This window comes from Oncorhynchus keta, chromosome 30 (genome assembly GCF_023373465.1).
Source record: "Oncorhynchus keta strain PuntledgeMale-10-30-2019 chromosome 30, Oket_V2, whole genome shotgun sequence".
Taxonomy (NCBI): Eukaryota; Metazoa; Chordata; class Actinopteri; order Salmoniformes; family Salmonidae; genus Oncorhynchus; species Oncorhynchus keta.
Window position 1 is genome coordinate 11,207,001 of NC_068450.1, and position 20,591 is coordinate 11,227,591.

A 20,591-nucleotide genomic window follows, 5' to 3' on the forward strand; every position below is an offset into this window, starting at 1 on the left:
CCCTCACAAAAGAGAGAGAGATAGAGAGAGAGAGATAACGGGGGGTGAGAGAGAGCAGAGAGAGAGAGAGATAACGGGGGTTGAGAGAGAGCAGAGAGAGAGAAAGATAGGAATATAGAGAGAGTAGCAGTCCACCCTCATCCCACTGTGTAGAGGCCATATTCACCAGATATGTAGAGATTCAAACACGCTACATTTGTCCTGTTGTTGAGTTAATAGGTCATCTGTCTCTGGTCTAAAACTGGACTGTTGTGCTTTTCCTGCTCTCACAGTTAATCCCAGGCTGTGTGTGTTAGCGTGTGGACCAGAGGAGGCTGGTGGGAGGAGCTATAGGAGGATGGGTTCATTGTAATGCCTGGAATGTAATATATGGAATGGTATTTAAACACAACAAACACAGGGAAACCACATGTTTGACTCTGTTCCATTAATTCCATTCCAGCCATTACAATGAGCCCGTCCTCCTATAGCTCCCCCCCCCACCAGCCTCCTCTGGTGTGGACCACCTAAGGCAGCCTGTGCACCTTTATCCCGAATGACCTTGTTTACCAACACTGGTGCCGTAACACGAACCACACACACACACCATAACACGAACCACACACACACACCATAACACGAACCACACACACACACCATAACACGAACCACACACACACACCATAACACGAACCACACACACACACCATAACACAAACCACACACACACACCATAACACGAACCACACACACACACACCATAACACGAACCACACACACACACCATAACACGAACCACACACACACACCATAGCACGAACCACACACACACACCATAGCACGAACCACACACACACCATAACACGAACCACACACACACACCATAACACGAACCACACACACACACACCATAACACGAACCACACACACACACCATAACACGAACCACACACACACACCATAACACGAACCACACACACACACCATAACACGAACCACACACACACACCATAACACGAACCACACACACACACCATAACACGAACCACACACACACACCATAGCACAAACCACACACACACCATAACACGAACCACACACACACACCATAGCACAAACCACACACACACACACCATAACATGAACCACACACACACACCATAACACGAACCACACACACACACCATAACACGAACCACACACACACACCATAACACGAACCACACACACACACCATAACACGAACCACACACACACACACATAACACGAACCACACACACACCATAACACGAACCACACACACACACCATAACACGAACCACACACACACACCATAGCACAAACCACACACACACACACCATAACACGAACCACACACACACACCATAGCACAAACCACACACACACACACACCATAACATGAACCACACACACACACCATAACACGAACCACACACACACACCATAACACGAACCACACACACACACCATAACACGAACCACACACACACACCATAACACGAACCACACACACACACCATAACACGAACCACACACACACACCATAACACGAACCACACACACACACCATAACACAAACCACACACACACACACACCATAACACGAACCACACACACACACCATAACACAAACCACACACACACACCATAACACGAACCACACACACACACCATAACACGAACCACACACACACACCATAACACGAACCACACACACACACCATAACACGAACCACACACACACACCATAACACGAACCACACACACACACCATAACACGAACCACACACACACCATAGCACAAACCACGCACACACACCATAACACGAACCACACACACACTCCATAACATGAACCACACACACACCATAGCACAATAATAATAATAATATATGCCATTTAGCAGACGCTTTTATCCAAAGCGACTTACAGTCATGTGTGCATACATTCTACGTATGGGTGGTCCCGGGAATCGAACCCACTACCCTGGCGTTACAAGCGCCATGCTCTACCAACTGAGCTACAGACCACACACACACACACACACACAATAGCACGAAGCACACACACACACACCATAGCACGAACCACACACACACACACACAATAGCACAAACCACACACACACACACACACCATAGCACAAACCACACACACACACCATAGCACGAACCACACACACACACACACACACCATAGCACAAACCACACACACACACCATAGCACGAACCACACACACACACACCATAGCACGAACCACACACACACACACACACACACCATAGCACGAACCACACACACACCATAGCACGAACCACACACACCATAGCACGAACCACACACACACACCATAGCACGAACCACACACACACACACAAACACACACACACACACACACACACACACACACACACACACACACACACACACACACACACACACACACACACACACACACACACACACACACACACACACACACACACACACACACACACACACACACACACACCATATCCCAGACAGGATCTTATTTGGAGGGAGAGGAGAGGAGAGTATACCTAGCAGCTAGTCTACTGTAGAGTACCTGACAAACATACTAATGGAGGGAGGAGAGGAGAGGAGAGGGAAAAAGGTAGCAGCTAGCCTACTGTACCTGACAAACATACTAATGGAGGTTGGAGAGGACAGGACACAGTCACACTGTGGCAAGCATCAGGGTTTAGGGCAGCAGGGTTTAGGGCAGCACGGTAGCAGGGTTTAGGGCAGCAGGGTTTAGGGTAGCAGGGTTTAGGGCAGCACGGTAGCAGGGTTTAGGGCAGCAGGGTTTAGGGCAGCAGGGTTTAGGGTAGCAGGGTTTAGGGCAGCAGGGTTTAGGGCAGCAGGGTTTAGGGCAGCAGGGTTTAGGGTAGCAGGGTTTAGGGTAGCAGGGCTATCTATCTCTCTCTCTCTCTCTCTCTCTCTCTCTCTCTCTCTCTCTCTCTCTCTCTCTCTCTCTCTCTCTCTCTCTCTCTCTCTCTCTCGGCATAGTCAAATAAACAATAAAAAATGAACAGTAAACATTACCCTCACAAAAGTTTCAAAGAAATAGGGACATTTAAAATGTCATATTGCTATGTCTTCGTACAGTGTTATAACGATGTGCAGCTCAGTTTCCACCTCATTTTGTGGGCAGTGGGCACATAGCCTGTCTTCTCTTGAGAGCCATGTCTGCCTGACTTTCTCAATAGCAAGACTATGCTCACTGAATCTGTACATAGTCAAAGGCTTTCCTTGATTTTGGGTAAATCACAGTGGTCAGGTATTCTGCCACTGTGTACTCTCTGTTTAGAGCCAAATAGCTTTTGGTTAATTCTTTCCAATGTGTAAAGTAATTATCTTTTTGTTTTCTCTTGATTTGGTTGGGTCTAATTGTGCTGCTGTCCTGGGTTGGGAATCGCTTCCTTTTAGGTGGTTGTGGTTGTAATTCTGCTTTACCTGCATTGTTTGGTGTTTTACGTTGTTCACTGAGGATGTATTTTCAGAATTCTGCATGCAGTCTCAATTTGGTGTTTGTCCCATTTTGTGAATTATTGGTTGGTGAGCAGACCTCAGACTTCACAACCATAAAGGGCAATGGGTCCTATAAATTATTTATAGCCAGATCCTAATTGGCATGTCGAATTTTAAGTTCCTTTTGATGGCATAGAAGGCCCTTCTAAGCCTTGTTTCTCAGATCATTCAAAGCTTTGTGGAAGTTACCTGTGGAGCTGATGTTTAGGCCGAGGTATGTATAGTTGTTTGTGTGATCTAGGGCAACGGTGTCTAGAATTTGTATTTATGGTCCTGGCAACTCGATCTATTTTGGAACACCATTCTTTAAAAGAATTGAGATTTAATGTCAGGGCCCAGGTCTGACAGAACCTGTGCAGAAGATCTAGGTGCTGCTGTAGGCCCTCCTTGGTTGGGGACAGATCTAGGTGCTGCTGTAGGCCCTCCTTGGTTGGGGACAGATCTAGGTGCTGCTGTAGGCCCTCCTTGGTTGGTGACAGAAGCACCAGGTCATCAGCAAACAGTAGACATTAGACTTCAGATAATAGTAGGTTGAGGCCGGGTCCTGCAGACTGTTCTACTGCCCTCGTTGATATACAGTGCCTTTGGAAAGTATTCAGACCCCTTGACTTCTTCCACATTTTGTTACGTTACAGCCTTAATCTAAAATGATTATTTTTTTTATTCCTCATCAATCTACACATAATACCCCACCCATAATGACAAAGCAAAAAAACAATTTCTGAATTTTTCCACATTGATAAAAACATATATACAGTATATATCACATTCACATTTATAATTATTCAGACCCTTTACTCAGTACTTTGGTGAAGTACCTTTGGCAGCGATTACAGCCTCGAGTCTTCTTGGGTATGATGCTTCAAGCTTGGCACACCTGTATTTGGGGAGTTTCTCCCATTCTTCTCTGCAGATCCTTTCAAGCTCTGTCAGGTTGGATGGGGTGCTTCGCTGCACAGCTATTTTCAGGTCTCTCCAGAGATGTTCGATCGGGTTCATGTCCGGGCTCTGGCTGGGCCACTCAAGGACATTCAGAGACTTGTCCCGAAGCCACTGCTGCGTTGTCTTGGCTGTGTGCTTAGGGTCGTTGTCCTGTTGGAAGGTGACCCTTGGCCCAAGTCTGAGGTCCTGATCGCTCTGGAGCAGGTTTTCATCGAGGATCTCTCTGTACTTTGCTCCGTTCATCTTTGCCCCGATCCTGACTGGTGTCCCAGTCCCTGCAGCTGAAAAACATCCCAACAGCATGATGCTGTCACCACCATGCTTCACCTCAGGTATGGTGCCAGGTTTCCTCCGGACATGAAGCTTGGCTTTCAGGCCAAAGAGTTTAATCTTGGTTTCATCAGACCAGAGAATCTTGTTTCTCATGGTCTGAGTCCTTTAGGTGTCTTTTGACAAACTCCAAGCGGCTACTCTACCATTAAGGTCTGATTGGTGGAGTGCTGCAGAGATGGTTGTCCTTCTGAAAGGTTCTCCCATCTCCACAGAGGAACTCTGGAGCTCTGTCAGAGTGACCATCGGGTTCTTGGTCACCTCCCTGACCAAGGCCCTTCTCCCCCGATTGCTCAGTTTGGTCAGGCAGCCAACTCTAGGAAGAGTCTTGGTGGTTCCAAACTTCATCAATTTAAGAATGAGGGAGGCCACTCTGTTCTTGGGGAACTTCAATGCTGCAAAAATATTTTGGTACCATTCCACAGATCTGTACCTCGACACATTCCTGTTTCGGAGCTCTAAGGGCAATTCCTTTGACCTCATGGCTTGGTTTTTGCTCTGACATGCAAGTAAGACCTTATAGACAGGTGTGTGTCTTTTCAAATCATGTCCAGTCAATTGAATTTGCCACAGGTGGACTCCAATCAAATGGTAGAAACATCTCAAGGATGATCAATGGAAACAGGATGCACCTGAATTTCGAGTCTCATAGCAAAGTATCTGAATACTTAAGTTAAAAAATATATATATTTTTTATTTCACCTTTATTTAACCAGGTAGGCAAGATGAGAACAAGTTCTCATTTACAATTGCTACCTGGCCAAGATAAAGCAAAGCAGTTCGACAGATACAACGACACAGAGTTACACATGGAGTAAAACAAACATACAGTCAATAATACAGTATAAACAAGTCTATATACAATGTGAGCAAATGAGGTGAGAAGGGAGGTAAAGGCAAAAAAGGCCATGGTGGCAAAGTAAATACAATATAGCAAGTAAAACACTGAAATGGTAGTTTTGCAATGGAAGAATGTGCAAAGTAGAAATAAAAAATAATGGGGTGCAAAAGAGCTAAATAAATTCATTAATTAAATACAGTTGGAAACGAGGTAGTTGTTTGGGCTAAATTATAGGTGGGCTATGTACAGGTGCAGTAATCTGTGAGCTGCTCTGACAGTTGGTGCTTAAAGCTAGTGAGGGAGATAAGTGTTTCCAGTTTCAGAGATTTTTTGTAGTTCGTTCCAGTCATTTGCAGCAGAGAACTGGAAGGAGAGGCGGCCAAAGAAAGAATTGGTTTTGTGGGTGACTAGAGAGATATACCTGCTGGAGCGTGTGCTACAGGTGGGAGATGCTATGGTGACCAGCAAGCTGAGATAAGGGGGACTTTACCTAGCAGGGTCTTGTAGATGACATGGAGCCAGTGGGTTTGGCGACGAGTATGAAGCGAGGGCCAGCCAACGAGAGCGTACAGGTCGCAATGGTGGGTAGTATATGGGGCTTTGGTGACAAAATGGATTGCACTGTGATAGACTGCATCCAATTTGTTGAGTAGGGTATTGGAGGCTATTTTGTAAATGACATCGCCAAAGTCGAGGATTGGTAGGATGGTCAGTTTTACAAGGGTATGTTTGGCAGCATGAGTGAAGGATGCTTTGTTGCGAAATAGGAAGCCGATTCTAGATTTAACTTTGGATTGGAGATGTTTGTCAAATCAAATCAACAAAGCATAAGAAGGCTTAGCCTTTGTTTTGGTTTCTTTCTTTAGGGTGTGCAGGGTAAATATGTGGTCTGTTGTACGTTCATATGATAAAAAGCTAATTTGACATTTGCTCAGTACATTGTTTTCATGGAGGAAATGTAGGAGTCTGCTGTTAACGATAATGCAGAGGAGTTCCCCAAGGTTGCTGTTGACGCATCTCTCTCTCTCTATTTCTCTTTCTCATGATATCCATTGAACTGTTCAGCCACTGACAGAAGATCAGGGCTGTACGTCTCCATAGCACATCCTGTCCTCTCACAAAAAGAGCTAGAGAAAATAGCTGCGCTTCAGGCTAATTCCTCCATCTTGGAATCTGACTCACATGGTTTTCAACAACAGTGAATAAATGTGTCTCTTAATATGTTTGTTGATATCTTGAAAATAAATATATGATGTGTAGTGGCCAGTTCCTTAACTGGTAACAACTACAGTGGAAAGAGAAAGTATGTGAACCCTTTGGAATTACCTGGACTTCTGCATCATTTGGTCATAAAATTTGATCTGATCTTTATCTAAGTCACAACAATATACAAAAACAGTCTGTTTAAACTAATAAAGTAAAGTATAGTAGAGTATTTTACAGTAGAGAAGAGTAGAGCAGATGTCAGTAGAGTGCAGAAGAGTACAGTAGAGTAGATTACAGTGGGGTACAGTAGAGAGGAGTAGAGTACAGTAGAGTAGAGTACAGTAGACTGGAGTACAGTGGGGTACAGTAGAGAGGAGTAGAGTACAGTAGAGTAGAGTACAGTAGAGTAGATTACAGTGGGGTACAGTAGAGAGGAGTAGAGTACAGTAGAGTAGAGTACAGTAGAGTAGAGTACAGTAGAGTACAGTAGAGTAGGGTCCAGTACAGTACAGTAGGGTACAGTAGAGAGGAGTAGAGTACAGTAGAGTAGAGTACAGTAGAGTACAGTAGAGTACAGTAGAGTACAGTAGAGTAGAGTACAGTACAGTAGAGTACAGTAGAGTACAGTAGAGTAGGGTCCAGTACAGTACAGTAGAGTAGAGTACAGTAGGGTACAGTAGAGAGGAGTAGAGTGCAGTAGAGTAGAGTAGAGTAGAGTAGAGTAGAGTAGAGAGGAGTAGAGTAGAGTAGAGTACAGTAGAGTAGAGTACAGTAGAGTAAAGTAGAGAGGAGTAGAGTACAGTAGAGTAGAGTACAGTAGAGTACAGTAGGGTACAGTAGAGAGGAGTAGAGTGCAGTAGAGTAGAGTAGAGTACAGTAGGGTACAGTAGAGAGGAGTAAGAGTACAGTAGAGTAGGGTACAGTAGAGAGGAGTAGAGTACAGTAGAGTAGGGTACAATACAGTAGGGTACAGTAGAGAGGAGTAGAGTACAGTACAGTACAGTAGAGAGGAGTAGAGTACAGTAGAGTAAAGTAGAGAGGAGTAGAGTACAGTAGAGAGGAGTAGAGTACAGTAGAGTAGGGTACAGTACAGTAGGGTACAGTAGAGAGGAGTAGAGTACAGTAGAGTAGAGTACAGTAGGGCACATTATAGAGGAGTAGAGTACAGTAGAGTAGGGTACAGTACAGTAGGGAACAATAGAGAGGAGTATAGTACAGTAGAGTAGAGTACAGTAGAGAGGAGTAGAGTAGAGTAGAGTACAGTAGAGTAGAGTACAGTAGAGTACAGTAGGGTACAGTAGAGAGGAGTAGAGTGCAGTAGAGTAGAGTAGAGTACAGTAGGGTACAGTAGAGAGGAGTAGAGTACAGTAGAGTAGGGTACAGTAGAGTAGGGTACAGTACGGTAGAGAGGAGTATAGTACAGTAGAGAGGAGTAGAGTACAGTAGAGTAGGGTACAGTACGGTAGAGAGGAGTAGAGTACAGTAGAGAGGAGTAGAGTACAGTAGAGTAGGGTACAGTACAGTAGGTTACAGTAGAGAGGAGTAGAGTACAGTAAATTAGAGTACAGTAGGGCACAATATAGAGGAGTAGAGTACAGTAGAGTAGGGTACAGTACAGTAGGGCACAATAGAGAAGAGTAGAGTACAGTAGAGTACAGTACAGTAGAGAGGAGTAGAGTACAGTAGAGTAGTGTACAGTAGAGTACGGTAGAGTACAGTAGGGTACAGTAGAGTACAGTAGAGTAGAGTAGAGTACAGTAGAGAGGAGTAGAGTACAGTAGAGTAGGGTACAGTAAAGTAGGGCACAGTAGAGATGAGTAGAGTACAGTAGAGTAGGGTACAGTACAGTAGGGTACAGTAGAGAGGAGTAGAGTACAGTAGAGAGGAGTAGAGTACAGTAGAGAGGAGTATAGTACAGTAGAGTAGAGTACAGTAGAGTAGGGTACAGTAGAGAGGAGTAGAGTACAGTAGAGAGGAGTAGAGTACAGTAGAGTAGGGTACAGTACAGTAGGGCACAATAGAGAGGAGTAGAGTACAGTAGAGTACAGTACAGAAGAGAGGAGTAGAGTACAGTAGAGTAGTGTACAGTAGAGTACGGTAGAGTACAGTAGGGTACAGTAGAGTCCAGTAGAGTCCAGTCCAGTAGAGTACGGTAGAGTACAGTAGAGTCCAGTAGAGTACAGTAGAGCCCAGTAGAGTCCAATAGAGTAGAGTCCAGTAGAGTACAGTACACTGATGGAACTGGGTACTGAAGACTGGCATGTAATGCAGGCCTTATTAATAACAGATTCTAGGATATAGTCTGAACACAGTCTTAGAGTCCTAGCTCAGTGTTTCCCAAAAACCTGACCATAACATCACAAAGAACGTCAGAAGGACTTCATGCCTGTCAAGGATTCTGCAAATCATTGATCTCTACTCAACCATTGTTCTTTTGGCAATGATTACTGGCCACGGGGTCTTAAACGTCTCGCATTTGATATCAATCAATATGTTGTTCTTCCACAAAGACTATGAGAGTAGTGTTGTCCATCTGTTACTGGACACAGTCACCAGCTGTGTGTCCCACTATGCAGTACTGAGGAGATTCTTAGAGAGGAGAGTCCTGGACACACACACATACACACACACACACACAGACAACCTCCCTGCTGTTCTAACCAGCCGTCTCTCCTGCATATCTACAGGTACACACACAAACACACACACACACACACACACACACACACACACACACACACACACACACACACACACACACACACACACACACACACACACACACACACACAGACAACACACACACACACAGACAACCTCCCTGCTGTTCTAACCAGCCGTCTCTCCTGCATATCTACAGGTACACACACAAACACACACACACACACACACACACACACACACACACACACACACACACACACACACACACACACACACACACACACACACACACACACACACACACACACACACACACACACACACACACACACACACACACACACACACACACACTGTGCTCTAAGCATTCTGGCATCTGGTCCTGCTGACTGGGTGTCTGGACTTACTAACATCAAATAACAGACGGACTGATAAAAAGTGGAGAGGAGAGGAGAGGAGTGCAGATGAGAGGAGAGGAGAGGAGAGGAGAGGAGAGGAGAGGAGAGGAGAGGAGAGGAGGAGAGGAGAGGAGAGGAGAGGAGAGGAGAGGAGAGGAGAAGAGAGGGGCTTGATGGAACCAGTGCAGATAAAACCTGAGGCACTAGAGCTTCTCCCATAACTCTATCCTGTAACTGTAACTGACTATAACTGACTGTAACTGACTGTAACTGTAACTGACTATAACTGACTGTAACTGAACTATAACTGACTGTAACTGACTGTAACTGTAACTGACTATAACTGACTGTAACTAACTATAACTGACTGTAACTGACTGTAACTGTAACTGACTATAACTGACTGTAACTGTAACTGACTATAACTGACTAACTGACTGTAACTGTAACTGACTATAACTGACTGTAACTGACTGTAACTGTAACTGACTATAACTGACTGTAACTGACTGTAACTGTAACTGTGATTGTAAGTGTTGCCAGTGTTGTGATTGCCTTTACATTATTGTTTGAACTCATCTCAGATTCTAGGCCTACACTCAGACACTCACCAATAAGACGGTGAACAGTTAGCATTCTCCATAGGACAACGTGTTAACACTGGCTGGGCATGTGCCACCAACGAAGAAGAACAGGTGTCTGTTATAGGAAGTTCCATTTAAATACATTTTCCAACATATTTTTCTCCACTTCACATCCCAATATGAACTGACCCTGCAACATGGAGGACGGCGAGTGAGTAGGCCACGAAAATAGGCCCACACTGTTCCCAAGCTTGCATGGGAGCATGGAAACAGAGAACACAGTAGTGTATTTTCTTTTCGTGGCAATGGAACATGTTGTTTGTACTCCTGCCGCATCTTTTCAAGTTGTTTTAAATTGAAATGAGAGAATCTGAGAGACAGACATTGTGACGGTAGTTGTAATTTGGCCCCTGCACTCCTACTGCCAAATACTCCAATGCTGTTCCCATACAGGCTCCAGAACAGTGAAGGGACTATGTTTTTTCTTTTTCTTAGTTTTTCATGACAAGGAATGTTCAGATTTGGGTTAGTTTGAAGAGTAGGCCGAGGAGGGGGTAGCTACCACCTAGCTACAGTTACTGGGGTGACGGTCAGAGTCCTTGCAGGCACCTCAATACTTGGGTCTTTCTCTTTAGTTTCTTGTTGTCGTGTAGAAAGTATGTGTTGGCTTATATAATTGAGGCCTTACATAATGGAAGCCTTATAAATTAGGTTTATAGATTTTTCTCTCAAAGCTGAACATGTGAATTATCTGGTGCACTGCAGATACTTAAATGGTTTAAGAACCCTTCATATAAGAGAGAAAGAGAGAGAGAGAGAGAGAGAGAGAGAGAGAGAGAGAGAGAGAGAGAGAGAGAGAGAGAGAGAGAGAGAGAGAGAGAGAGAGAGAGAGAGAGAGAGAGAGAGAATGAATGAAAGCTGCCTGCGATGTTCATGTCTTGAATTAGCAACAATAATCTCATCCCTTTAAATACGCAGGCCGTAAAGCTGAGAGATAATTTGCACAGAAATCATCAAACACATCCATATATGGATGCCGTGATATTGTACATCACATTACATGCTTCACAAAGTCACAGGCAGCACAACAGTACATAAAACACCATCCAGTGTGTGTGTGTGTGTGTGTGTGTGTGTGTGTGTGTGTGTGTGTGTGTGTGTGTGTGTGTGTGTGTGTGTGTGTGTGTGTGTGTGTGTGTGTGTGTGTGTGTGTGTGTGTGTGTGTGTGTGTGTTTGTATTGAACGTCTACATTATTGATGATCATTGATCTATTATGAATGGCAATCCTCTCTGCAGCATCAGAGACTGAATGTCTGAATCCTAAATGCCACCCAATTCCCTACTTGCTGCACTATTCTGGCCAAAAGCAGTGCACTATAATAGGGATTAGGGTGGCATTTCAGACACAGCCAACATCATAAAGAGATGTTTTCTGGATGGATAGGATCTCAGCCGTACAATCTAATACATTTCCTCCCTTTGTAGACGTTCTACAGCACCGTTCCATTATTGATTATAAACCGATCAATTATTGATAATCATCAGAGACCATGAAAGTGTAAAGCCAGAAGAACCCAACACGGTTGTTCAATCTAGTATGCAGTAGTGTGGAGACCCAAATGGTTAGTGAGGATGAAACAAGTCTAGATTCCTTGGTGGACGGACTAGCTATGAAGGGCTATGAGCCTGTGAAATCCCTTTTCCCTCAACCAAACACATCTCCTCTTTCTGTACGCTACTGTTTCATTATTGAATGATAAAACACCAAAGAAACCAACCCCGTATGTAGTGCTTAGAACCAGATGGTCAATCATGAGAAATGTCTCCATACCTAGGTACACTGAAAGGTTATGGCTCCATACCTAGGTAGATGAAAGGTTATGGCTCCATACCTAGGTACACTGAAAGGTTATGGCTCCATACCTAGGTAGATGAAAGGTTATGGCTCCATACCTAGGTAGACTGAAAGGTTATGGCTCCATACCTAGGTAGATGAAATTATATGACTCCATACCTAGGTACACTGAAAGGTTATGACTCCATACCTAGGTAGATGAAAGGTTATGACTCCATACCTAGGTAGACTGAAAGGTTATGGCTCCATACCTAGGTAGACTGAAAGGTTATGACTCCATACCTAGGTAGACTGAAAGGTTATGACTCCATACCTAGGTAGACTGAAAGGTTATGGCTCCATACCTAGGTAGACTGAAAGGTTATGGCTCCATACCTAGGTAGACTGAAAGGTTATGATTCCATACCTAGGTAGATGAAAGGTTATGACTCCATACCTAGGTAGATGAAAGGATATGACTCCATACCTAGGTAGATGAAAGGTTATGACTCCATACCTAGGTAGATGAAAGGATATGACTCCATACCTAGGTAGACTGAAAGGATATGACTCCATACCTAGGTAGATGAAAGGTTATGACTCCATACCTAGGTAGATGAAAGGATATGACTCCATACCTAGGTAGATGAAAGGTTATGACTCCATACCTAGGTAGATGAAAGGTTATGACTCCATACCTAGGTAGATGAAAGGTTATGACTCCATACCTAGGTAGATGAAAGGTTATGACTCCATACCTAGGTAGACTGAAAGGTTATGACTCCATACCTAGGTAGATGAAAGGATATGACTCCATACCTAGGTAGATGAAAGGTTATGACTCCATACCTAGGTAGATGAAAGGTTATGGCTCCATACCTAGGTAGATGAAAGGATATGACTCCATACCTAGGTAGATGAAAGGATATGACTGAAGACTGTTATGACTCCATACCTAGGTAGATGAAAGGTTATGGCTCCATACCTAGGTAGATGAAAGGATATGACTGGTAGATGAAAGGTTATGACTCCATACCTAGGTAGATGAAAGGATAGACTCCATACCTAGGTAGATGAAAGGTTATGACTCCATACCTAGGTAGATGAAAGGTTATGACTCCATACCTAGGTAGATGAAAGGTTATGACTCCATACCTAGGTAGATGAAAGGATATGACCTAGGGTAGATGAAAGGTTATGACTCCATACCTAGATAGATGAAAGGTTATGACTCCATACCTAGGTAGATGAAAGGATATGACTCCATACCTAGGTAGATGAAAGGTTATGACTCCATACCTAGGTAGATGTAAGGATATGACTCCATGGTAGATGAAAGGTTATGACTCCATACCTAGGTAGATGAAAGGTGAATACCTAGGTAGATGAAAGGATGACTCCATACCTAGGATGAAAGACTGGTATATGTAAGGTTATGACTCCATACCTAGGTAGATGAAAGGATATGACTCCATACCTAGGTAGATGTAAGGTTATGACTCCATACCTAGGTAGACTGAAAGGTTATGACTCCATACCTAGGTAGATGAAAGGATATGACTCCATACCTAGGTAGATGAAAGGTTATGACTCCATACCTAGGTAGATGTAAGGATATGACTATACCTAGGTAGATGAAAGGTACCTGGCCTCTGTTTCTCCTACAGTGATGAAAGGTTACTGATCACAACCAAAAGCAATGAAAAAGATATTGATAATTATGACATACCTAGGTAGACTGAAAGGATATGACTCCATACCTAGGTAGATGAAAGGTTATGACTCCATACCTAGGTAGACTGAAAGGTTATGACTCCATACCTAGGTAGACTGAAAGGTTATGACTCCATACCTACGTAGATGAAAGGTTATGACTCCATACCTAGGTAGACTGAAAGGTTATGACTCCATAAGGTAGACTGAAAGGTTTTTACAAGATGAACATGACTCCATACCTAATAGATGATTATGACTTATACCTAGGTCATCAAAAACAATGGTAAAAAGGTTATGACCCATACCGGTAGAGACCATACCTAGGTAGATGAAAGGTGACTCCATACCGATAGATGAAGTCGGATCATACTGTTCTATGACTCGGTAGATGAAAGGTTATGACTCCATACCTAGATAGATGAAAGGTTATGACTTTAGATGAAAGGTTATGACTCCATACCTAGATAGATGAAAGGTTATGACTCCATACCTAGGTAGATGAAAGGTTATGACTCCATACCTAGGTAGACTGAAAGGATGACTCCATACCTAGGTAGATGAAAGGTTATGGCCCATACCTAGTAGATGAAAGGATATGACCCATACCTAGGTAGATGAAAGGTTATGGCTCCAGGTAGATGAAAGGATATGACTATCTAGGTAGATGAAAGGTAGGACAGACCTAGGTAGACTGAAAGGTTATGTCCCCTAGGTAGACTGAAAGGCCTGCTGGTAGATGAAAGGTTATGACATGGTCTGAACGTGACTGAAAGGTTATGACTCTGGATGAAAGGTTAGACTCCATACCTAGGTAGACTGAAAGGTTATGACTCCATACCTAGGTAGACTGAAAGGTTATGACTCCATACCTACGTAGATGAAAGGTTATGACTCCATACCTACGTAGATGAAAGGTTATGACTCCATACCTAGGTAGACTGAAAGGTTATGATATTCCTCACCCTCAACTACCTGGCCTCTGTTTCTCCTACAGTGCTTTACTGATCACAACCAAGCAATGAAAGATATTGATAATCATCACAGACTATGAAAGTGTAGAAGGCTACAGAACCCAAACCGGGGAAATCATCAAAAACAATGAAATCCCTTACCGGACCATAGAGAACGGTGCGTCCGGATGCAGTATCATTCTGTTCTTGAGTGGAGAGGACTTTTTATCGGGGAAATAGGTGTCGGGAACCCAGAGCGAGTCTGTTATCCAGAGTCAGGTTGAGGGCATCTCAGGTCAGACGCGTCCCGCCAGGCCTGCTGGAAGTACATGGTCAACGTGTAGTCCTGGAGGAGAGGGGGAGGAAAGAGAAGAGTCAGTAAACGAGTGGAGAGAGGGATAGGTATCTGAAACTACATGGTCAACGTGTCGTCCTGGAGGAGAGGGGGAGGAGAGAGAAGAGTCAGTAAACGAGTGGAGAGAGGGATAGGTATCTGAAACTACATGGTCAACATGTAAATCCTGGAAGAGAGGGGGAGAATGGATAAACCTACTGGACTGTACTAAAGTCAGAAATTCACATAGTTGATTATCTTTATCAGATGATGAATAACAGATTACATTTAATTCTGAATACATTTGGGCCATTTTGTTCTGTCAGAATTTGAGGTGTTTTTTTAAATGTATTTTTTAAGAAACTAGTCTTCATGCAACAATGTCAGGCGGCTTCTTAATGTAATTCAAGCCTACCAACAAAGTGCTGTGGATGGTCTTGTGCTCCCCCTAGATGCTGAGAAAGCATTTGATCGTGTGGAGTGGTCTTACCTATTATTTGCTCTAAATAAATTTGGTCTGGGGGACAACTTTATAAAATGGGTGAAAGTTTTATATGCTGATCCTCAGGCTGCTGTCCTTACTAATGGGCTACGGTCAAATAGCTTCTCTATACACAGAGGTACCAGACAGGGCTGTCCTTTATCCCCCCTCCTCTTTGCACTCGTTATGGAACCACTGGCCGAGGCCATCAGGGTAACGCCTGCTATATGGGGGCTGCTCATTGGTGATGTTCACCATAAAATAAGCTTGTATGCTGATGATGTCCTGATATTCATCTCTAGTCCCGAGACTTCAATTACATCTCTTATTAATATTATTGAATTATTCAGCGGATTCCCAGGCTACAAGATTAACCTTACTAAGTCAGAGGCTATGCCACTTGGTAGCCTGCATTCTGTACCTAATACTTCTCCCCCCTTCCCTTTTAAATGGTCTCCCTCAGGTTTCATGTATCTGGGTATATTTGTAACTCCTAAATTCCAGCAAATGTACAAAGCCAATTTTGTTCCCTTGTTTGACACAATAAGACAGGATCTGGAGCGCTGGAACTTTCTCCCGATTTCTTGGTTGGGTAGAATATCCCTCTTGAAAATGAACATTTTACCTAGACTACTTTACCCAATCCAAATGATCCCAGTATTACTCTCCAATAAGGTAATAAAGGATGTAAATGGATGGCTAAGTTCCTTTATATGGATGGAGTAAACGCAAGCCAAGACTTAAGATGGCAATATTGCAGCTGCCAAGTTCTATGGGCGGCTTGGACCTGCCCAATATCAGGTTCTATCAATGGTGTGCCCACCTTTGTTATATTTCTGACTGGATCACAAATGATGACTCCTCTATTTGGTTAGACATTGAGACTTCTCTTTCAAAATACCCCTTACAGGATCTTTTATTTTTCAGAAGTTTCAAGTCTGTAGAAGATCACTGCAATAACCCCGTTACACTGAACACATTCAAAGTATGGAGGTCAGTTCAACGCTTCCTGGGAAAGTCCAAACTAACCTCTGCTCTTACCCCAAATCTTAACAACCCAGATTTCAGTCCAAGATTGCTGGATGCTGGCTTTAACTTATGGCTTAATAAGGGCATACGCAGGCTAAATGACTTATTTGCTGACAAGATTTTGTTGTCATTTGAGCAGATGGTCGAGAAATATCGACTCCCAAAGCAGGACTTTTTCCGCTTCCTACAAGTAAGACATTATATTCTGAAGAGCACCACCTTAATTGGTAACCCTGATGTGTCTGTCATTGAAATAATGCTTTTTTTTCCCACAAAGGAAAATGTCTGTAGGTCTGTTTTATGATACTTGAAGGTCCTTTTCTGCTGTCAAAACACACAGAGGGTGAAACAAGTGTGAAATGTGGGAAATGTGGGAGGACATTTGGAGATATGCAAAAACAATATCTATATGTAACCGTACTAGAGCAATCCAATTAAGAATAATACACAGATTGCATATATCCCCAAATCGCAGACATGCTTTTAGCCCCACTTCCTCTTCCCCTCAGTGTCTTAAATGCAAAACTGATACAGGCACCCTAACACATTGTTTATGGTCATGTACCAAAATACAAAGACTGGTCTGGTGTTCTGCAAGAAATTGAAAAGATCCTAGTGGTTGATCTAGAATTGGACCCAGTTTCTTTACTGTTAGGTGTCCCTAGTAGGCATGTTATTTCTGTGGGTAAAGGGAGGCTTTACAACATCCTTACCTTCGCGGCGAGGAAAAACATCCTTTTACAGTGGATTAGTGATAAGGTTCCTTCTATTAAAGATTGGCATAAGATACTATTTGAATGGGTGCCTCTGGAATATCTGACATGTACATTGCATTCTAAAACAGACCAGTTCTACAAAGTATGGGAACCTTATCTAAATTACCTAGAACCTGAGGTATCAGCTATTATGCTGCAAGGATTCTCTTAGAATGGCAGGGATCTGTGTATTTCAGAACTACACTGTACGTTCCATGTGAGGAACCTAACCTCTTTGTTTAAAATGTATGTATTGAGAGACGCAATGATGGTGACGGGGTGAGAGAAGCACCGAGCGGGAAGAGGAAAATGGTGTACGTATGTATGGGTGTGTGTGTGTGTGTGTGTGTGTGTGTGTGTGTGTGTGTGTGTGTGTGTGTGTGTGTGTGTGTGTGTGTGTGTGTGTGTGTGTGTGTGTGTGTGTGTGTGTGTGTGTGTGTGTGTGTGTGTGTGTGTGTGTGTATATGCATGGGTATATGTATGTGTGTGTATGTATGTGTATGTGTATGTATGTATGTGTATATATATGCGCGTAGATATGAGTAAGTGGGTTTTTCTTGCTTTGTCTCTGTTGTTTTATCTCTTAACATGGGTGAAAATTGTGAAATTCCAATAAAAATACTGTTACAAAAAAATAAATAAACTAGTCTTCAGATAGATGTGTAGTACTATACTAGATAACTTCATACAGGCTACTCTGTGTGATGGTGTCTTTTTGAGGGGTATAATGCGTTTTGATATGCAAAAAAATGTAGGACTATGTCAACAGTGGACTAATGCAGTTTCCCAAACTCGGACCTGGGCACCCCCAAACTCGAACCTGGGTCTATCTCTCTCTCTCTCAATCCTTCTCTCTCTCTGCCTCTCTCTGCCTCTCTCTGCCTCTCTCTCTCTGCTTCTCTCTGCCTCTCTCTCAATCCTTCTCTCTCTGCCTCTCTCTCTCTCTCAATCCTTCTCTCTCTGCCTCTCTCTGCCTCTCTCTCTCTCTCAATCCTTCTCTCTCTGCCTCTCTCTGCCTCTCTCTCAATCCTTCTCTCTCTGCCTCTCTCTGCCTCTCTCTGCCTCTCTCTGCCTCTCTCTGCCTCTCTCTCTCTCTCTCAATCCTTCTCTCTCTCTGCTTCTCTCTGCCTCTCTCTCTCTGCCTCTCTCTCTCTCTCACTCCTTCTCTCTCTCTGCCTCTCTCTGCCTCTCTCTCTCTGCTTCTCTCTGCCTCTCTCTCAATCCTTCTCTCTCTGCCTCTCTCTCTCTCACTCCTTCTCTCTCTGCCTCTCTCTGCCTCTCTCTCTCTCTCAATCCTTCTCTCTCTGCCTCTCTCTGCCTCTCTCTCAATCCTTCTCTCTCTGCCTCTCTCTGCCTCTCTCTGCCTCTCTCTCTCTGCCTCTCTCTCTCTCTCTCAATCCTTCTCTCTCTCTGCTTCTCTCTGCCTCTCTCTCTCTGCCTCTCTCTCTCTCTCTCAATCCTTCTCTCTCTCTGCTTCTCTCTGCCTCTCTCTGCCTCTCTCTCTCTGCCTCTCTCTCTCTCTCTCAATCCTTCTCTCTCTGCCTCTCTCTCTCTCTCAATCCTTCTCTCTCTGCCTCTCTCTGCCTCTCTCTCAATCCTTCTCTCTCTGCCTCTCTCTGCCTCTCTCTGCCTCTCTCTGCCTCTCTCTCTCTCAATCCTTCTCTCTCTGCTTCTCTCTGCCTCTCTCTCAATCCTTCTCTCTCTGCTTCTCTCTGCCTCTCTCTCAATCCTTCTCTCTCTGCCTCTCTCTCTCTGCCTCTCTCTCTCTCTCTCTCTCAATCCTTCTCTCTCTCTGCTTCTCTCTGCCTCTCTCTGCCTCTCTCTCTGCCTCTCTCTCTCTCTCTCTCTCTCTCTCTCTCTCTCTCTCTCTCTCAATCCTTCTCTCTCTCTGCTTCTCTCTGCCTCTCTCTGCCTCTCTCTCTCTGCCTCTCTCTCTCTCTCTCAATCCTTCTCTCTCTCTGCTTCTCTCTGCCTCTCTCTGCCTCTCTCTCTCTGCTTCTCTCTGCCTCTCTCTCAATCCTTCTCTCTCTGCCTCTCTCTGCCTCTCTCTGCTTCTCTCTGCCTCTCTGTGCCTCTCTCTGCCTCTCTCTCTCTCCTTCTCTCTGCCTCTCTCTCAATCCTTCTCTCTCTGCCTCTCTCTGCCTCTCTCTCTCTCTCAATCCTTCTCTCTCTGCCTCTCTCTGCCTCTCTCTCAACCCTTCTCTCTCTGCCTCTCTCTGCCTCTCTCTGCCTCTCTCTGCCTCTCTCTCTCTCAATCCTTCTCTCTCTGCTTCTCTCTGCCTCTCTCTCAACCCTTCTCTCTCTGCTTCTCTCTGCCTCTCTCTCAATCCTTCTCTCTCTGCCTCTCTCTGCCTCTCTCTCTCTGCCTCTCTCTCTCTCTCAACCCTTCTCTCTCTCTGATTCTCTCTGCCTCTCTCTGCCTCTCTCTCTCTGACTCTCTCTCTCTCTCACTGACTCTCTCTCAATCCTTCTCTCTCTCTGCTTCTCTCTGCCTCTCTCTGCCTCTCTCTGCTCTCTGCTTCTCTCTGCCTCTCTCTCTCAATCCTTCTCTCTCTGCCTCTCTGCCTCTCTCTGCCTCTCTCTGCCTCTCTCTGCCTCTCTCTGCCTCTCTCTGCTTCTCTCTGCCTCTCTCTCAATCCTTCTCTCTCTGCCTCTCTCTCTCCTCAATCCTTCTCTCTCTGCCTCTCTCTGCCTCTCTCTCTCTCTCTCTCTCAATCCTTATCTCTCTCTGCTTCTCTCTGCCTCTCTCTCTGCCTCTCTCTGCCTCTCTCTGCCTCTCTCTCTCTGCTTCTCTCTTCCTCTCTCTCAATCCTTCTCTCTCTGCCTCTCTCTCTGCCTCTCTCTCTGCCTCTCTCTCTGCCCCTCTCTCTGCCTCTCTCTCTCTGCCTCTGCCTCTCTCTCTGCCTCTCTCTCTCTGCCTCTGCCTCTCTCTCTGCCTCTCTCTCTCTGCCTCTCTCTCTGCCTCTCTCTCT

General features: G+C 44.4%; 1 protein-coding gene and 2 long non-coding RNA genes across 4 annotated transcripts in view; all 3 read right to left on the minus strand.

Annotated features, from left to right (window-relative positions):
- Window positions 1-20,591, minus strand: part of LOC118382414 (gamma-aminobutyric acid receptor subunit beta-2-like) — a 122,938-nt gene that overhangs the window by 70,852 nt on the left and 31,495 nt on the right. Inside the window, exon 4 of the mRNA XM_052486964.1 lies at window positions 15,323-15,366. Within this exon, the coding sequence (XP_052342924.1) occupies window positions 15,323-15,366 (44 nt within the window). The remainder of the gene's footprint in view (window positions 1-15,322; window positions 15,367-20,591) is intronic.
- On the minus strand, window positions 12,391-12,725 carry LOC127913889 (uncharacterized). 2 transcript variants are annotated; one of them, XR_008087115.1, is made up of 3 exons: window positions 12,658-12,725; window positions 12,566-12,626; window positions 12,391-12,412 (listed from the first exon to the last, which is right to left on the minus strand). It is a non-coding gene; the product is annotated as an uncharacterized LOC127913889 (long non-coding RNA). The 2 variants fall into 2 exon arrangements; XR_008087116.1 differs by lacking the exon at window positions 12,391-12,412 and adding an exon at window positions 12,452-12,473.
- LOC127913890 (uncharacterized) lies at window positions 12,913-14,185 on the minus strand. Its single transcript, XR_008087117.1, has 3 exons — window positions 14,115-14,185; window positions 13,310-13,339; window positions 12,913-12,962 (listed from the first exon to the last, which is right to left on the minus strand). It is a non-coding gene; the product is annotated as an uncharacterized LOC127913890 (long non-coding RNA).